This window comes from Ixodes scapularis, unplaced genomic scaffold, assembly GCF_016920785.2.
Source record: "Ixodes scapularis isolate PalLabHiFi unplaced genomic scaffold, ASM1692078v2 PGA_scaffold12__126_contigs__length_90152505, whole genome shotgun sequence".
NCBI lineage: Eukaryota > Metazoa > Arthropoda > Arachnida > Ixodida > Ixodidae > Ixodes > Ixodes scapularis.
The window spans coordinates 40,346,001-40,359,691 of NW_024609838.1; the positions used below are offsets into that span (position 1 = coordinate 40,346,001).

The 13,691-nt window shown below is 47.4% G+C and overlaps 1 protein-coding gene across 7 annotated transcripts in view; it reads left to right on the top strand.

Moving 5' to 3' along the window:
• Positions 1 to 12,160, top strand: part of LOC8043998 (catenin delta-2) — a 78,672-nt gene extending 66,512 nt beyond the window's left edge. For 6 of the 7 annotated variants that reach the window (XM_040206901.3, XM_042289533.1, XM_042289534.1 and 3 more), the window contains 4 exons: positions 1,619 to 1,844; positions 2,016 to 2,035; positions 5,097 to 5,237; positions 9,969 to 12,160. In XM_040206901.3, coding sequence (XP_040062835.3) covers positions 1,619 to 1,844; positions 2,016 to 2,035; positions 5,097 to 5,237; positions 9,969 to 10,103 — 522 coding nt within the window. In that variant the 3' untranslated portion in view covers positions 10,104 to 12,160. Of the gene's footprint in view, positions 1 to 1,618; positions 1,845 to 2,015; positions 2,036 to 5,096; positions 5,238 to 6,429; positions 6,487 to 9,968 lie in introns of all 7 variants that reach the window. The other variant, XM_042289535.1, reaches the window with a different exon arrangement.
• The last annotated feature ends 1,531 nt before the right edge of the window (positions 12,161 to 13,691 follow it).

Here is a 13,691-nt window from a genome sequence, read left to right on the forward strand (position 1 = left end):
CTGCTGTGCAATTGATGCTAACAAAGAGTCGCACGTAAGTGGGAAGGAAATGTACAGGGTCGTGGAGATAAATTTGGACGTTTTCCATATTGCATCTCTCAAGAATGCAATGGAGCTAACCGGCCATATTGCGCTTCTGCGGCCACGGATTTCATAGCGGACCATCACATGATAAACAACTCGCGACTTGCTCAAAAACGAGCAGGGAACACGACCGGAGGACAGCAATACTTGAATCGCTTCATGCCAGAAAGTTGCCTAAGCAAATAATTGCATGGAATGGCTACAAGAAGACATAAGTTTACTTAAGTTTACAGCATTGCCAAGGAGTTCAGATAATCTGTCAGCCAGAAAGACGTTATGGCAGACCGAGCAAAGCGTAGAAAACGGTCGATATTAATTTTACCTTTGCCCCTGTGTGCTTTTTTAAATATGGTACATTTTCCAAATTTATCTCGACGACCCTGTAGACATTGCCTTTTAGTTGGACAGGCCGATTCATTGCTCTTACCGTAGTATTTGCAATGTTGTGAGTAAAAATTATGCTACACAAGCTTTTGCTACTTCAAAATGACTTCGACCAATCACATCACTGAGACGCTGACCCGCAGACACAGCCTTCCTTGCGTGTTTTTTTGCCGCTTACTTTTAACTTGTTTTGTATCTGAGAAACACTTCCTCTTTTAAAGGGCAACTTTGTTCAGGATTTTTAATTTGGGATTACGACGGTTTTCAGCTAAGGAAGTGTCCCTGAATTACAAGGTATAATTTTTTTTAGATATTGTTTGTAGTTTTATAAATGGCACGGGCTCAAAGTTTGGTTGCGGGCGTCTACGGCAAAACCGAAACTATCTGCTAGACAGCTGTACGGCCGCGACGTGATGTCACAAGAGTGCTCCGGTACATCGTACAACCAATCAACTGCTGCACCACCGCGACGTGACGTCACAAGGGTGTTGCACCAGGGTTCCTCGACTAAAACCTAACCCGCTTGCCGCCCGCTAAAGAGCAGCTGGTCGCATACTTTAAAATCGGTTTTAGTGGAGTATGCAGTTTCACTTTGACATCATATATCAGCTGTGATAATATTTCGTGCCACTAAAGCTATACCAATCATTTATTTTGGTTTTGTTTTCGACCGAAGTTGTCCTTTAAAGACGGAAAGTGTTTTCTGGAGAGTAAGGAGAAGTATCTGTCCCTACTTAACCAGGTAAGTTGCCATTCTTAATAGCAACTTACCTGCACTCTGATCTTGTTTCAAGGACCTCATTGTTTCGTTGGCACTGTGTGGGTTATCTGACTGGATTCCTAGGAACCTAGGGATTCCCTAGAATACCTTCAAGGGTTTCCCCGGTCTCCCAAATTTTCTAGACTGTCCCTAACCCAGAGCAAAGTGTTTTCCCCAGTTTAAGCACTAGTTCAGCCAATCTGAGCCACACAGGACGTACAGCCACAGGGGAGGGCCATACGTCCGCCTTTTGAGGAAGATGAGGGTTCCTCGACACAGAAAAGTTTACCTGCAAGGGCTAACCGTGCAGGGGTAAACTCGGCTTTGAACTGTGTACTATATTGAAACCTGCACTAACGTGTTCTCTGTTTTTACCGCCACGCGTCTCAGCTGCTGTACAACATGTGGCAGCACGTGGAGCTGCGTGAGGTGTACAAGAACGCCGGGTGGCGGGAGTACCATTTCCTGACGCGCACCCTCGTGGCACGCAACTCGTCCCCGACCTCGAGCGCCAACAACACCCTGAGCCGACCGATCAGCTCGCAGGGAGGCACCCGCTACGAGGACCGCACCTTGCCCCGCGTGGCACGCGAACTCAACAGCGGACAGCCTCCAGGTGAGCTTACGGGCCTTCCCTTTCTAGGCCTCGCTCGGGTTTTGACTGCCTCTCGATTGCCTTCTTTCCACGTATAAGGTGCTATTTGTGGTTGTTTGGGGGCAGTTTGGATAATTAATTCGCGAGTTTCTCGGCTGCATCTAACTGTTTATTTTTTTCTGCTCTTTTCAGTGAACATGCCATACAGTCGGGTGAGTGTTGTACCCTTGGCATCTTTGCCACTTGCACAATTGCGACGGTTAAGTAATGACCAGATGGCAGTGCGGTCCTGCCTATTTTGTTGCGAGGAATATACGCTGCGTGCCAATTTGGTTTGTAGACAAGTTTGTGCCGTGAACTTTGTGGAAACTGTTTGACGGTCTCGCTTTCGCTTGGGAATGTCTTCCGTACACCGACGTCCTGCAACTTCACAATTTGCATACACGAGTGTGAAAGAGCGATGAGAGAGCGCATTATTAATTAGCAAAAAGCTGTACGTAACTAGGCAAACACCAGACGTATGCAACTTTTAAGCACCAGCTTGCTCTTACGAGACAAGGTTTGGAAAAAAAGCAGTTTACATGGGCAAGTGGAAGCATACTTAAAACACAAGCTGTTTTTTTTTTTTTTTTATATTGCTATTTCGATAAAAGAAAAGTGAGGCTCAGGTTCCATGTAAATATGATATTTCGTTGCAAACTTACTATAAAATGCGAGATCAAATCAAGCTACCGACAGATCGCTTGTTCGTCTGCACCCGCATTTCGCACTCAGTAAAAATGTCACAATGATGGATGGTGGCAGACGGTCGTGTTTAGCACAACTTAGGCTCCAGTATGGGCGTCTCTTTGCACCAGCAAATACAAAAAATTGTAAAGGCGTATCCTTCTTCAATGCCTGGTTCTTGTTTGAACGAAACCTCCCTAGTCTTTGTTTATACATACTGCTCCGGTGTCCTTCCTACTAATAAGAGCGCAGTCAACATCTAGATAATGGGGCCATCGTCGTCGTCTCTTTACTTCTGTCGTAGTGCTGGACTTTATACATCCGACTTGGGGACGTAGAAAGCCTAACACTGTGGTATTGCTGCTTAGGAAGTGTTGCCGCCACTTTGCTTTAAATGTGTCGCATTTATATGGCCCGCGATTGGCGCCTCGACGTCTGTAAGACGTAGTCTCAGCAGCGACGTTATTGTGTACTAATCGATTTGCCGTGACATCATTGCATCGACGTCCGGCGTTCGCGCGGCCGACGTCTTCGGTGCGACAGTCGTCACGTGAGGTCGCGTAATAACGCAATTCCGTGATATTGCGTGACACTGCGATGGACGCGGTACTGTGTCATTGTTTTGTCGTGTCACGTGGTTACGTGACAGGTAATGGGTCACTTGCGAAACGTGACAAGTCAATCGCGGGCCTGTCACCTGTCACGGAACTTTCGATTATGTTATAAACCGGCATTCGGCAACCCGCGAGGCAGTTTCGTGCTTCCCCTGGCACGACACCAGAAAAGCGCCTTTCCCCCCAGTGCCGCTTGCTCGCACGCACTTGAGGACCATGTGGCAGTTTTGACCTGAAACAGGGTTAGACAGGAACGAATGGACAATGCCACTTCCAGTTGGCATTGTCCATCATCCCCGCACTTAGGCAGTTAACAACTTCACCTCTTTTTTACCTCTTGAGTGGAAAGCGCTGAATAAACAAGGACGAGGAAGGAAACAGGGACGAAGCTCACTCTCAACTGAAGGTTTATTGAAACAAACATTGACTATTAATACCGTCTATCTGGGTGTTGGCTCAAAAAGAAAAACTCTTTATCTGTTAAGTGCAGTGACGGCACACTAGTACAGAGACTCTCCCCTTGCTCTCTTATGTGGAATGCCTCATGTATTTCTCATGCTGTTATGTTTGCGTATCTGCCCAGAACTGTTGTTTTTTCCGATTCCGGGCCACATGGGCACCTATCACAGTGCACCGCAAGATTGCCCGACGGGGACTGTTTCACTGACCAGGCATGTTCCCTGGCCCTTTATTTATGCAATGCCCGCCCCGTTTGGCCCACATACAATTTCCCGCAACTCATTGGTATGTTATATGCCACTGATGTTGCACACTCCGCGAATTGCTTAGCATGTTTCTTTTGACACACTTTACCTGTCTTATGCGGAATACATGAGGCATTCCGCATAAGAGTGCAAAGGGAGAGTCTGTGTTAGTGCGCCATCAATACACTTAACAGATAAAGAGTTTTTCTTTTTGAGCCAACACCCAGATAGACGGTATTAATAGTCAATGTTTGTTTCAATAAACCTTCAGTTGAGAGTGAGCTTCGTCTCTGTCCCCTTTTTCGTTTTTGTTTATTTGGCACTTTCCATGCAGTGATGTACCAACCAGCCCATTTATCTATTTTTTACCTCTTCTTTGCCTGCCCCCTTCGCGACTCGCCATCCATCCCCCTCCGCGTCGACTCGGCTCGCCGTTGCGAAAGATTGCCAACCCATGTTGCGAACGACAGTTTCTTGTGGATAGTGTCTTGTCTTGCAAATACCGCAAAACCTTCGCTCTAGCAAGACGCAGTTCCAAAGTTATCTTCCAGATGGTGCCAGGGAGCCAGTGTGTTGTCTCGTCGTAAGTGATCGCAGGAACTCGGTCCTAAGCAAATGCAAGTGTGTGATTGGGCCTTAAAAAAAACTAAAAAGGTCCTTGAAAAAAAAAAAAAAGATGAGTTAGAGGGGAATTTTAACATATTTTTGTCCCATGAATTTGCATGTGACCTGAACCTGAACGTAATCATATGACCTGAACGTATTGATAGGTGCGAGAAAAACCAAAAAAAAACATTTGCCGGAGGCGACGTCGTACCCGCAGGTTTCGACTGCCTCTTGTGTGCAGCTCATGGGGGACCGCATGCGGCATTTTTGACTGCTCGGCTAAGGCTTCCGGAAGGTGCAGAAATGTCGAGATCTCTGTACACTGCGTCGCGATTCCCTTCTTCCACCGAACATGCTGGGAAAGAGGGGTTTCGGTGTCGTTTTAAAAGTGCCGTCATGGCTACTTGGCGCATCAATGTGAAATGCAACTTTGATATTCGTGATTTCGGAGGCCAAATGAAGACCATTGAAGTATTTCTTCTCAAATACAGAAGTGCTTCAGTTTCTTTTTGATGCACGGCGTCCTTAAAAAATACAAAAAAATTCAGGTTTCTTTTTTTTTTTTTTTTTATTGCACTTCTTGGCGGAAGGGGTTGGGTGACTCTGTGTCTTTTTCGGTGCAGAGCGAGGAGCTCCCGTTGAGCGAACTGAGCCACGGGGGCCCCGAGGCCCAGCAGCCGGGCTCTCCGCAGCCCGCCCAGCCGCAGCAACCCACTTTGCATCGTCCCCCCGTCGGAGGCGTCCCCATTTTTCCGCCCGGGCCCGTGAGTCGTCCCCTTTTCCTACAGATGTCGAAACGAGCACCGTTTTTTGTCCGTTCGGCGTAGCTTTTTGGCACCGCGTTTGGGTGCAACATGCATTTGAGTTTGAGTGCGGAGCAATTCGTCGCGTGTGCCGTTTGGAGGTTGACTGTTGCATTCCGTGCGGTTGTTTTGGCCTGTAGCATCGATAGAGTTGTGTTGTCGCTTAATGTCCGTCACTATCGAGACAATCATGTGACACTTAGGTCGTGTTGTTGTGTGACACCGTGACATCACGAGGCACTGAAGTAGTAGTGTCGGGTGACGTGACCCGGCATCGTGTCGCATGACACCATGAGCGACATAAGGTCACGGGGCCACATGCTTTTCCGATGGTCATGCGACTTCACGGTGCCGCACGACATCATGGAGGAACCATAATAGTGTGCATGAATGGCTACATCTTCATTGCATAGTACTGCGTTAAAACCTAATTAGCAACTGGGTATTGGTAAGGGGACAGCTATGGACGTCAGATATTCGAGGCCAGGCCTAACTACTGACATAAAGCTTTATAGCACTCTATGTCAGAAGGGAAAGTGTGAGGCCATTAAGCACATAAAAACGCAAGAATTTATTATTTTTTCTCTGTAACGGCAGCTAGCCTTACTTTGAAGTGCAAATTTGTCTCTCCTGTGGAGGACTTTCAAATGTTCTTCCTGTTTGTGTTGCCACGGTAAAAAAAGAAAATTGAAGGGAAAAAATGGTACCTACTTGTGGAGCTTGATCCTTGCAGATCCAGTTTGGTGCTATGGTGGAGAAAAAAAAGTTGTAGAAAATTTCCCAGTGTGGTACTGCTTTACTATGTTTACCATTGACTAACTAACTAACATTTCACCTTTCAAATTAACCTATTGCAGTTTTGTTAACTTGTCTCAGTGCTGTGATAGAATGCCGACTCTATATCAAACTTAACTTTCAGTGTTAGTTCTACTTTACTTTACCATTGACTGACTAACAGTTTGCCAACTAACTTACTGCAGCTTTTGTGAACCTGTCTATCTCATTGTTGTGGTATAGACTGACTCTATTGGGCTATCAATCCTCGCTCACCTTCTAACAAATGTTGCTTCTTGAGGCTTTTGGTAGCTTCTTCTGTGTGGCTTTGTGTGTGTGTGTGTGTATCGTCTCTCTAACCTGTGGCTCTCTCTCCCAGCCTCCCGGTTTCTAACATCTTCCCGACCTGGTCTTACACTCCTCTAACTAAAACTTGGTGGGTCCTGTCCTTCCGGATTTCTCTCGCATGACCTCTTACTTTTTGTCCGTCTGCCAGCGTTAGATCCCCTGGTGAGGGTGCCACTTAACAAATCTAGCCGCCGCAGGTGCATCGAATGCGCCTGCTGTTAAACCGTGCGGATTATCCGTCCATCTCACCTCTGCGTGTCATTGTGTCGAGCTATTTGATGCCAAGTATGTTTCGTTTCACCGCAAGCCAGAGAGCTGCCGACGCTACAGGCCGACAGGGCCAATCTGGCAAGCACAATGTCACGGCGTTTGCTCTTGCTGGCTAAATTAATCGGGTACTTAAACTGCGCCATGACCTGGCCTTCTAGTCTGTGCTGTGTTTCTATGTCCAGTAGCGCTTGGCTACTCTGCGACGTTGGAACAATCTGGTGTTCTGCAGAAAAACACCGTGCTACCCTTACTGGTGTTATGTGAGAAGGTTGGTGCGGTGTATAGTTGCAGTTGGTTGAAGCAGAGACGGCCCTAGATTTTTATAACTTTTGTTTCTATGTAGTAATTTATGTGCATAATTTGTAGCTGTAGCAAATCTAGTGGTACAGATGATAGGGCAATGGTTGCACCTAGTGCAATGACAAAGGATAATTTACGAAACTGCATTTGTTATTGTGTTCTCTCACGAGTTGGAGTTCCTGGGTTTGGAGTTTGGAAAACATCTGGACACTCTTTTAGGGACTGGTTGAAGTATACCAGTGAAGCTCTAGTTTTTTCATCTGTGTTTTTAACTTGCTGCAGTTAATAGAAACCTGCCTTTCTCTTTCTCTCTTTTTTTTTTTTTTTTTGTGGTGTAACAGATGCATGACATGATCAATCACTCGCCTACACAGTTGAAACTGTTGAAAAGTCAAGACATACGGGAGAGTAGCGTAGCAGGCAAAATCAAAAGGCACTGGCATTACACTTGGAACTCAAGAACCAAACACTCCCACACACTTCTTCCTCCTATGAATGGCTAAAACTGCAAAGTCGTCCACGATTTGCAACTTAATTGCATCACAAATAGAAGGTTGCTCTTCCACACACCGCCACTTCAGCATGGCAGTGTGGGTAAGCGAGATGTCCCTGCAGAATTTTGCATTTTGTCCTTGCACGCTACTCAAGGAGTTTTCTTTCAGTACTGCTAATCAGTAACCTGCAAAGTATGTTTCAGTGCATACCAAGTGTCTGTAAAAAAGTTCACAGGTTTTTACAGCGGAGCTGTTAAGGGCTAGTTTCTCCAGAATTGTGTCCGGTACCAAACAAACGTCGACACCCATGGTCGACACAACACTCTGGTTGCCGCCTTCGCTCATAGATGGCGGTAGCTGCCCAGAGTGTTGTGTTTGCGGGTTGTCTGCCTGCTGCCGTCGCTCATAGATTGTGGCAATGGCAGCAACCTGACAACTGGTTGCTGCCGTCGCTGATAGATGGCAGCAATGTTTCTTCGGAGGAAGAAGAGCGGGAACGGAACAAGTGGCAGTGTGCGCTGCAGCGCGAATGGTTCCGCAACCGCCGCGAGGCTGCTATCGCCTAAAGTTCACTGTGTCGAGCACTTCAGATTCCCTTGCGAAGAGCAGATCGCTCGCCCGGAAAGCCACTGCCGAGAACAAAAACTACAGCTCTGCCGCTCTTTTTTTTTTTTTTTTTTTTTTTAATTTTACCACAAAACTAAACTACCGTAAAGTTACGTAAGGATGCCCACCCAAAATGAAGAGATAAATGGTGAAAAACATGGGGTGGGCTATCTTCGGCGGTTCGACAGCTAAAGTTTACCAAAAATTAATGATAAACACCGCCCGGGGAACCCGCTACAAACCACGTGACGCGGGGAACTGATCCTGCCGGTCACGGACACGACAAATTCATGTTTCACGATGCGATAAATACACGGTAATTTGCTACAAACTATTGTCACAGGAAAGGATTCGCATTTCACAGCAGATTCACATTTCACAATGCAATATACACGCGACAACTCGCTTGTTACAGGAGCCAATATCGTGCGCGCAGATCGTGGACAAAAACGCGGGAACCAGTTACTAACTCGCTTGATTCACCAGTGCCACAGATCGCGCGGTTCGTGCGATTCCCGTCTGGCATCATGTAACGTCCAATGGGGATCGGGGGGGGGGGGGGGGGGGGGGGGGGGGGGGGGGTTGATGTTTCAGAATTTTTATATAATGAATATTTAGGCAGAAGAACGGGATGGCCAATCTCTCGGGGGAGGGCGCCCTTACGGGATTTAACAGTATGCATCGTCGAACGCTCAGTCTTCGCCCAAATCTAGCGCTGGAGCTCCAAAAAGAGATGCAGAGGTTTAGAGGCTGACGTTATCCAATTCAAAAGTTATAAGCGATTTTCAGAAATTTCCACTGAGAAAATGGCAGCCGACGAAGCCGACAAATGCATGGAGGTGAACGGCGTCTGCTACCGAGAATGCGCCCCACTTTCTCGTTGGAAATTTCCATAAATCGCTTATAACTTTTTAATCGGAGAATGGCAAGCTCTGAAACTTTTTCATCTGGTTCAGACCACTGTAGCCACCAGCAGGATGGGAAAGGCGGGTATTTCTTTCAAACGCCCAGATTCCAGCACGTGCTTGCTGCTTTCCACCATGCTTCAACTGTGCGTGCACACTCGAGGCTGATGCCGAAGTGTTAATGATGGTAGGAAACTCGCTCCGGAGGAAACTGAAAGTCCTCCCTGCGTCATCATCCTGTCGGCGAGTATGACTAATCACTAGATCCTGGGAAAGTAGTGGCATTGCCTTCCCTGGCTGCTGGCCGGACAGGCAGATACAGACATACAGACGACCCAAACCTCGCAGGGCGATTGGCTGATCGGTTTGTGTTGCCGTGGCAATCGCCATTTCGGTCCTTTCTAGTCTTCGAAGCTTCAAAGGGTCGTTATAAACGAGTTTTGCCAAGGTCGCCGTGGGGCGTCTCCGACACTGTGTACTCAGTCAACTTATCAGTCGTACTTATCTCTACAGATCTCTTACAGTTGTATTGTTCTTGCATACTTCAGTGCAGGGAAATTACTTTTCAGTGCCACCAACCACCGATGCCGCATGTGGCAACGGTGCTAAGTTGCGCACTGGTTTTGCCAGCAAGTGGATATCGAAATCTCGGTGCGCAAGGAATGTCTTATAATTATAAAAGCAACCTGTCACCTCGAACTACGATCGGCTTGCCAAGAACAGAGACGACGAGGAGAAACTGCGCATTCCGTGGGCCGAAATCGCGACCATACAAGGAGCCTGGCGCCACTTTCCCAGGTTCCAGCGACTTTAAGTGTAGCACTACATTTGGGAGGAGACCTAGCGTTCGGAAACACATACTGAACTTCTGCAGCGCAAAAAAACAAAAACTATTTTTTTGATGTTTGTTTTGTAAATACTTGCACACCCGAAGAAGCTTCCTTGCCTCGTCCTAACGAAGCTTTGTTTCTTTTTTCTCGGACCGGGGAGAGCAGCAATTGAGGTCTCCACCAGAACCCGTGTACGCCCAGGTAAACAAGAAGAGGGACAGGTTTCAGAGCGACCAGGGTGTCCAGTACCTCCCCTTGGAGCAGCAGAACTCGCAGCCCGCCGGCGACTCCTGGGTGTGAAGGAAGCAAACGAGCGCCGCCGAGTGTGCGCCGTGCTTGCAGTTTTGCGTCGGTCGCCACGCCGCGGACGAACCGCAACAACACTGCGCGCTCTCCGTGGGACAGGCAGTTCCTCCGTCGGCAGACAAACGACCGACATCTCTTTTGGGACGCAAAACTGACAGTTTCGCTTTAGGTGCTCCTTATGGAGGCAAGTTCCAAGCCAAAGTCAAGATTTGTTTTTCTGTTTTTGTGCGTGAATTATTTTTTTTTTAGTTGGACTTCGTGTTTGGAGTGGCGGGACAAAAACGAGTGGTGTGGTGCGTGTGTGCGCGTGGCTGCGGAACCGGACCAAGGAGAAGGAAACGCCGCTCCGCCTCCGGCCTGTCCCGCGGGGAAGTCCCCCTCCCAGAGGTGTCGACAAACTCGAGTGCGAGCTGCCACCTTTCCCTTTTTCTCGGGTGGAACAGCGGAAGCGTGGCCGAAGGATAAGAAGACGGAAGGAAGTGAAGACCAGGTCCCTGTAACTCTCTATCTCTCTCTCTCTCTACCTCGGTGTCGTTATAAACACGAGCCATGCAGAGAGAGTGCCCTACCGTTTCGTTTCGTCCGTGTCGTCGTCTTAGTTTTCGTTCCCCTATTGCCGCGAAAACAAGGTAACGCTCTTTCTTCGAAGACCGCCGCGACTATACAACAACCACTACCGCAGTAACCGTCGCCACCAAGAAACGTTGCGCGGACATCCGTTCCCCAACGTGGGCGAGGGTTCGTGTGAGGGAAAAGAATAAGGGAAGGGATAAAAAAAACAAAAAAACTCTGCCATTTACTACTCCGTGTATTGAATATACTCCTGATCCTGCCAGTGCCAAGACTATTTCCGTGGGACGTCTTTTTCTCGGGTTCTTATTCCACTCTCGCTCGTACGTTTGTGATTTTTTTCTTACACTGCAGCTTATGGAGACTTTTCGGTTTTGATCTCGCGCAAAGTCGCGGTGCAGCGTCGTCGTTTGCGGTTGTGCGCTCGGGTGCTCGGACGAGACGGGGGGTGATTGCAGCTTTCTTTGCGCTTCGTCTCGGCTCTCGCGCTCGTCCTCTTGCTGGCAGACCCTCACAGATCATTGCTCAAGACGCATTTTCGATCGTTCCCCGTCGCCGTGGTAAGGACTCCTTTTCACAAAGCAAGCGGTTCCTTTTCGACGAGGCGTCCGTTTTCGTTGTCACCGGAGCGCGAAGTCGACCTGTACGACGGCGTTTACAACGCCCGGAAACGTCGGAGCAGTCGCAGGGCGTTGCGGCAACGACATCGACTCGACGCCTTGTCGTAAAGGGACTGCGATAAAGTAACGCTTTGTCGGACACCCCTTTCGTGGTTGCAGGAATGTGTACTATTCGAAGTGTGCTCTTCTTTTTCCCTCGTCATTCCACCGCGTCCCGGCAATTTCCAATGCCACCGGGCTCTTGGCAAAAGAAAGACGTCCTGTGTTGCTGTTTTCATTTCTCTTTGTTTTTGTTGTTTTTTTAAGCCATGTGCAAGCAATGATGCAGTGCTACTTAATGAGACGCGACCGGTACGGTCTTACACGGCGCATCGGTTAGTACGTATCTGAACAGTTCTCGAGTGTAAGCATACCCCCGCATTTTTGGACAGTATTTAAAGAAAGTTTTTAAGAGATAGTTTTGACTGTTCTCTTTTTTAGTTGTTTTTAGCGGCGTTTTGAGGACGTCAAGCGTACATTGATTCCTCCCCCACTGTACAGTCCCGTGTGTTACGCCCGTTGTAATTTTACCGCACCCCCTTTATTTGTCCCCGACCTCGTGTATGTGCAAGCCCATCACCACATTCCATTCTCAGATTTTAGTGATTTTTAGTGACAAGGTTATTTTTGTGCCGTGGGTCAAAACGAAGCCCCTCCCCTTTTTTTTCATTTGTGCAGTGAAATAGGCAGCCGTTCTTTTTCTTAATTGCATCGCTTTTTAATTTTCTTCCGAGATGACTAGTGTGCATTCTGGTGTGTGTAAAATGTATCCAGTATGAATTGTAACTTCTGGAATAAAGGTGATTTTGAGGACCAATAGAATGAGGTTTCGTCATGTCCCAGCAACCTGTTGTGGATTGACCAAAGAGATGGGGACTCCGTTAGTCAGTCACTGAAGATTTGACAATGGCACTATGAAAGACAGTAAAGCTGTGAAGCATGAGCTAGCACATGCTCCATGCTTTAAAAGATGCCTTTCTAGCATTGTGCACAAGAAAAACGTTGAAAGAAATACTGCAATCGGCACAAAATTAAATTCACTTCGTTTCTGCCCGCATACTTTACATTTTAAGTGTTTTCCAGTTGGCAAGCCGGAACAAAGATGTGCGTGGGTGGTTGAACATTGCGTGACAGCTGTCGCAGCCCTCTTTTGAGGGGCAACACTACTACTGCAGGTTTTAGACTTTGTTTCACCTCGAGTCCAGATGCAGCCAATGCCACGATCTGATGGAATCAATCAATCAGCGTCAAAAGCGTGCCATCATGGTGTTTGTCATCTAGGTGTTTTATCACCACTGAACCAATCAAAAACAAGACCCAGTGAATTGCACTTTTGACGTTGCTAAATTGGTCCCATTGCCTCGTAGCGTCGGCTGCGCCTGGACTTAAGCTGAAACAAAGTATAGTAAAAATGCCTCCCAAATTTTGAATCGTAGGCAGAAACAAAACTTCGCTCAGTAGTTCAGGTCCCTCTTGACAAGTGAAAGCTTGGTCCACTGATCTATCGCTTGCAACCATTTTGATGCCACACAGCCAGCCGGTCTGGAGCATCTGGTCGGCAGCCAACTATGGGGAAGTGGGAGGTATACCGGTTAGCATTACCCCTACCTCAAGGTCCAGTTCCACCTTGCTTGCAAAGATGGATCTCCATCGTGATGCGTGTGCTGTTACCTTTTTGGAATCGGATGGATCTCTCAAAAATACATCTATTGTGTCTGGAATGGAAGAGTGAAAATACTCGGCCTTTGCGATTGTGTTCGAGGTTACTCGCAAGAAACTGCGTCCATCATCGGCTTCACCTTGATGCTGGATCAGTAGTGATGCCGCCACGGAACATCAGCGAGCAAAAAAGGTTGGCCTCGATACGATTCATGCTTCGCAACTCTTGCGAGTACGAGCAATCGTGGTGCAAACATGCGAGGCACGTTTCAAGAGACTACTGCAAGAATAATGTGGCACTTCGATAGCCAAGTTCTGTACATTATGCTGCTATGTTCTTGCTCAGAACATGCATCCCACGCAATGACAAACTTCTCTACTTAGAAACGAAACCTACCATTGAAATCTGGGATCCCAAGTCGCCTTATAATCGTCGCATAAAATAGCAGTTATAATTCTGCCGACGTACTATACCCCCGAACAAAACCAATTGGTGTGCGACACTTTGTACAGGAAAATTCTAAGAGGGTATCATTTAGAAATTTTGTTTTTTGATGCGAGTCTTGGTGCTGTGCATTTTCAAAAAATTAAACTGAAGCAACACTCGGAAAGTTTGAGACTGCTGCCTAACTTACCAGACCTTGCCATCCTTTTTCTTGTTTTGCCGTAAAATAGTCCTTTATTCTCTCCTCCA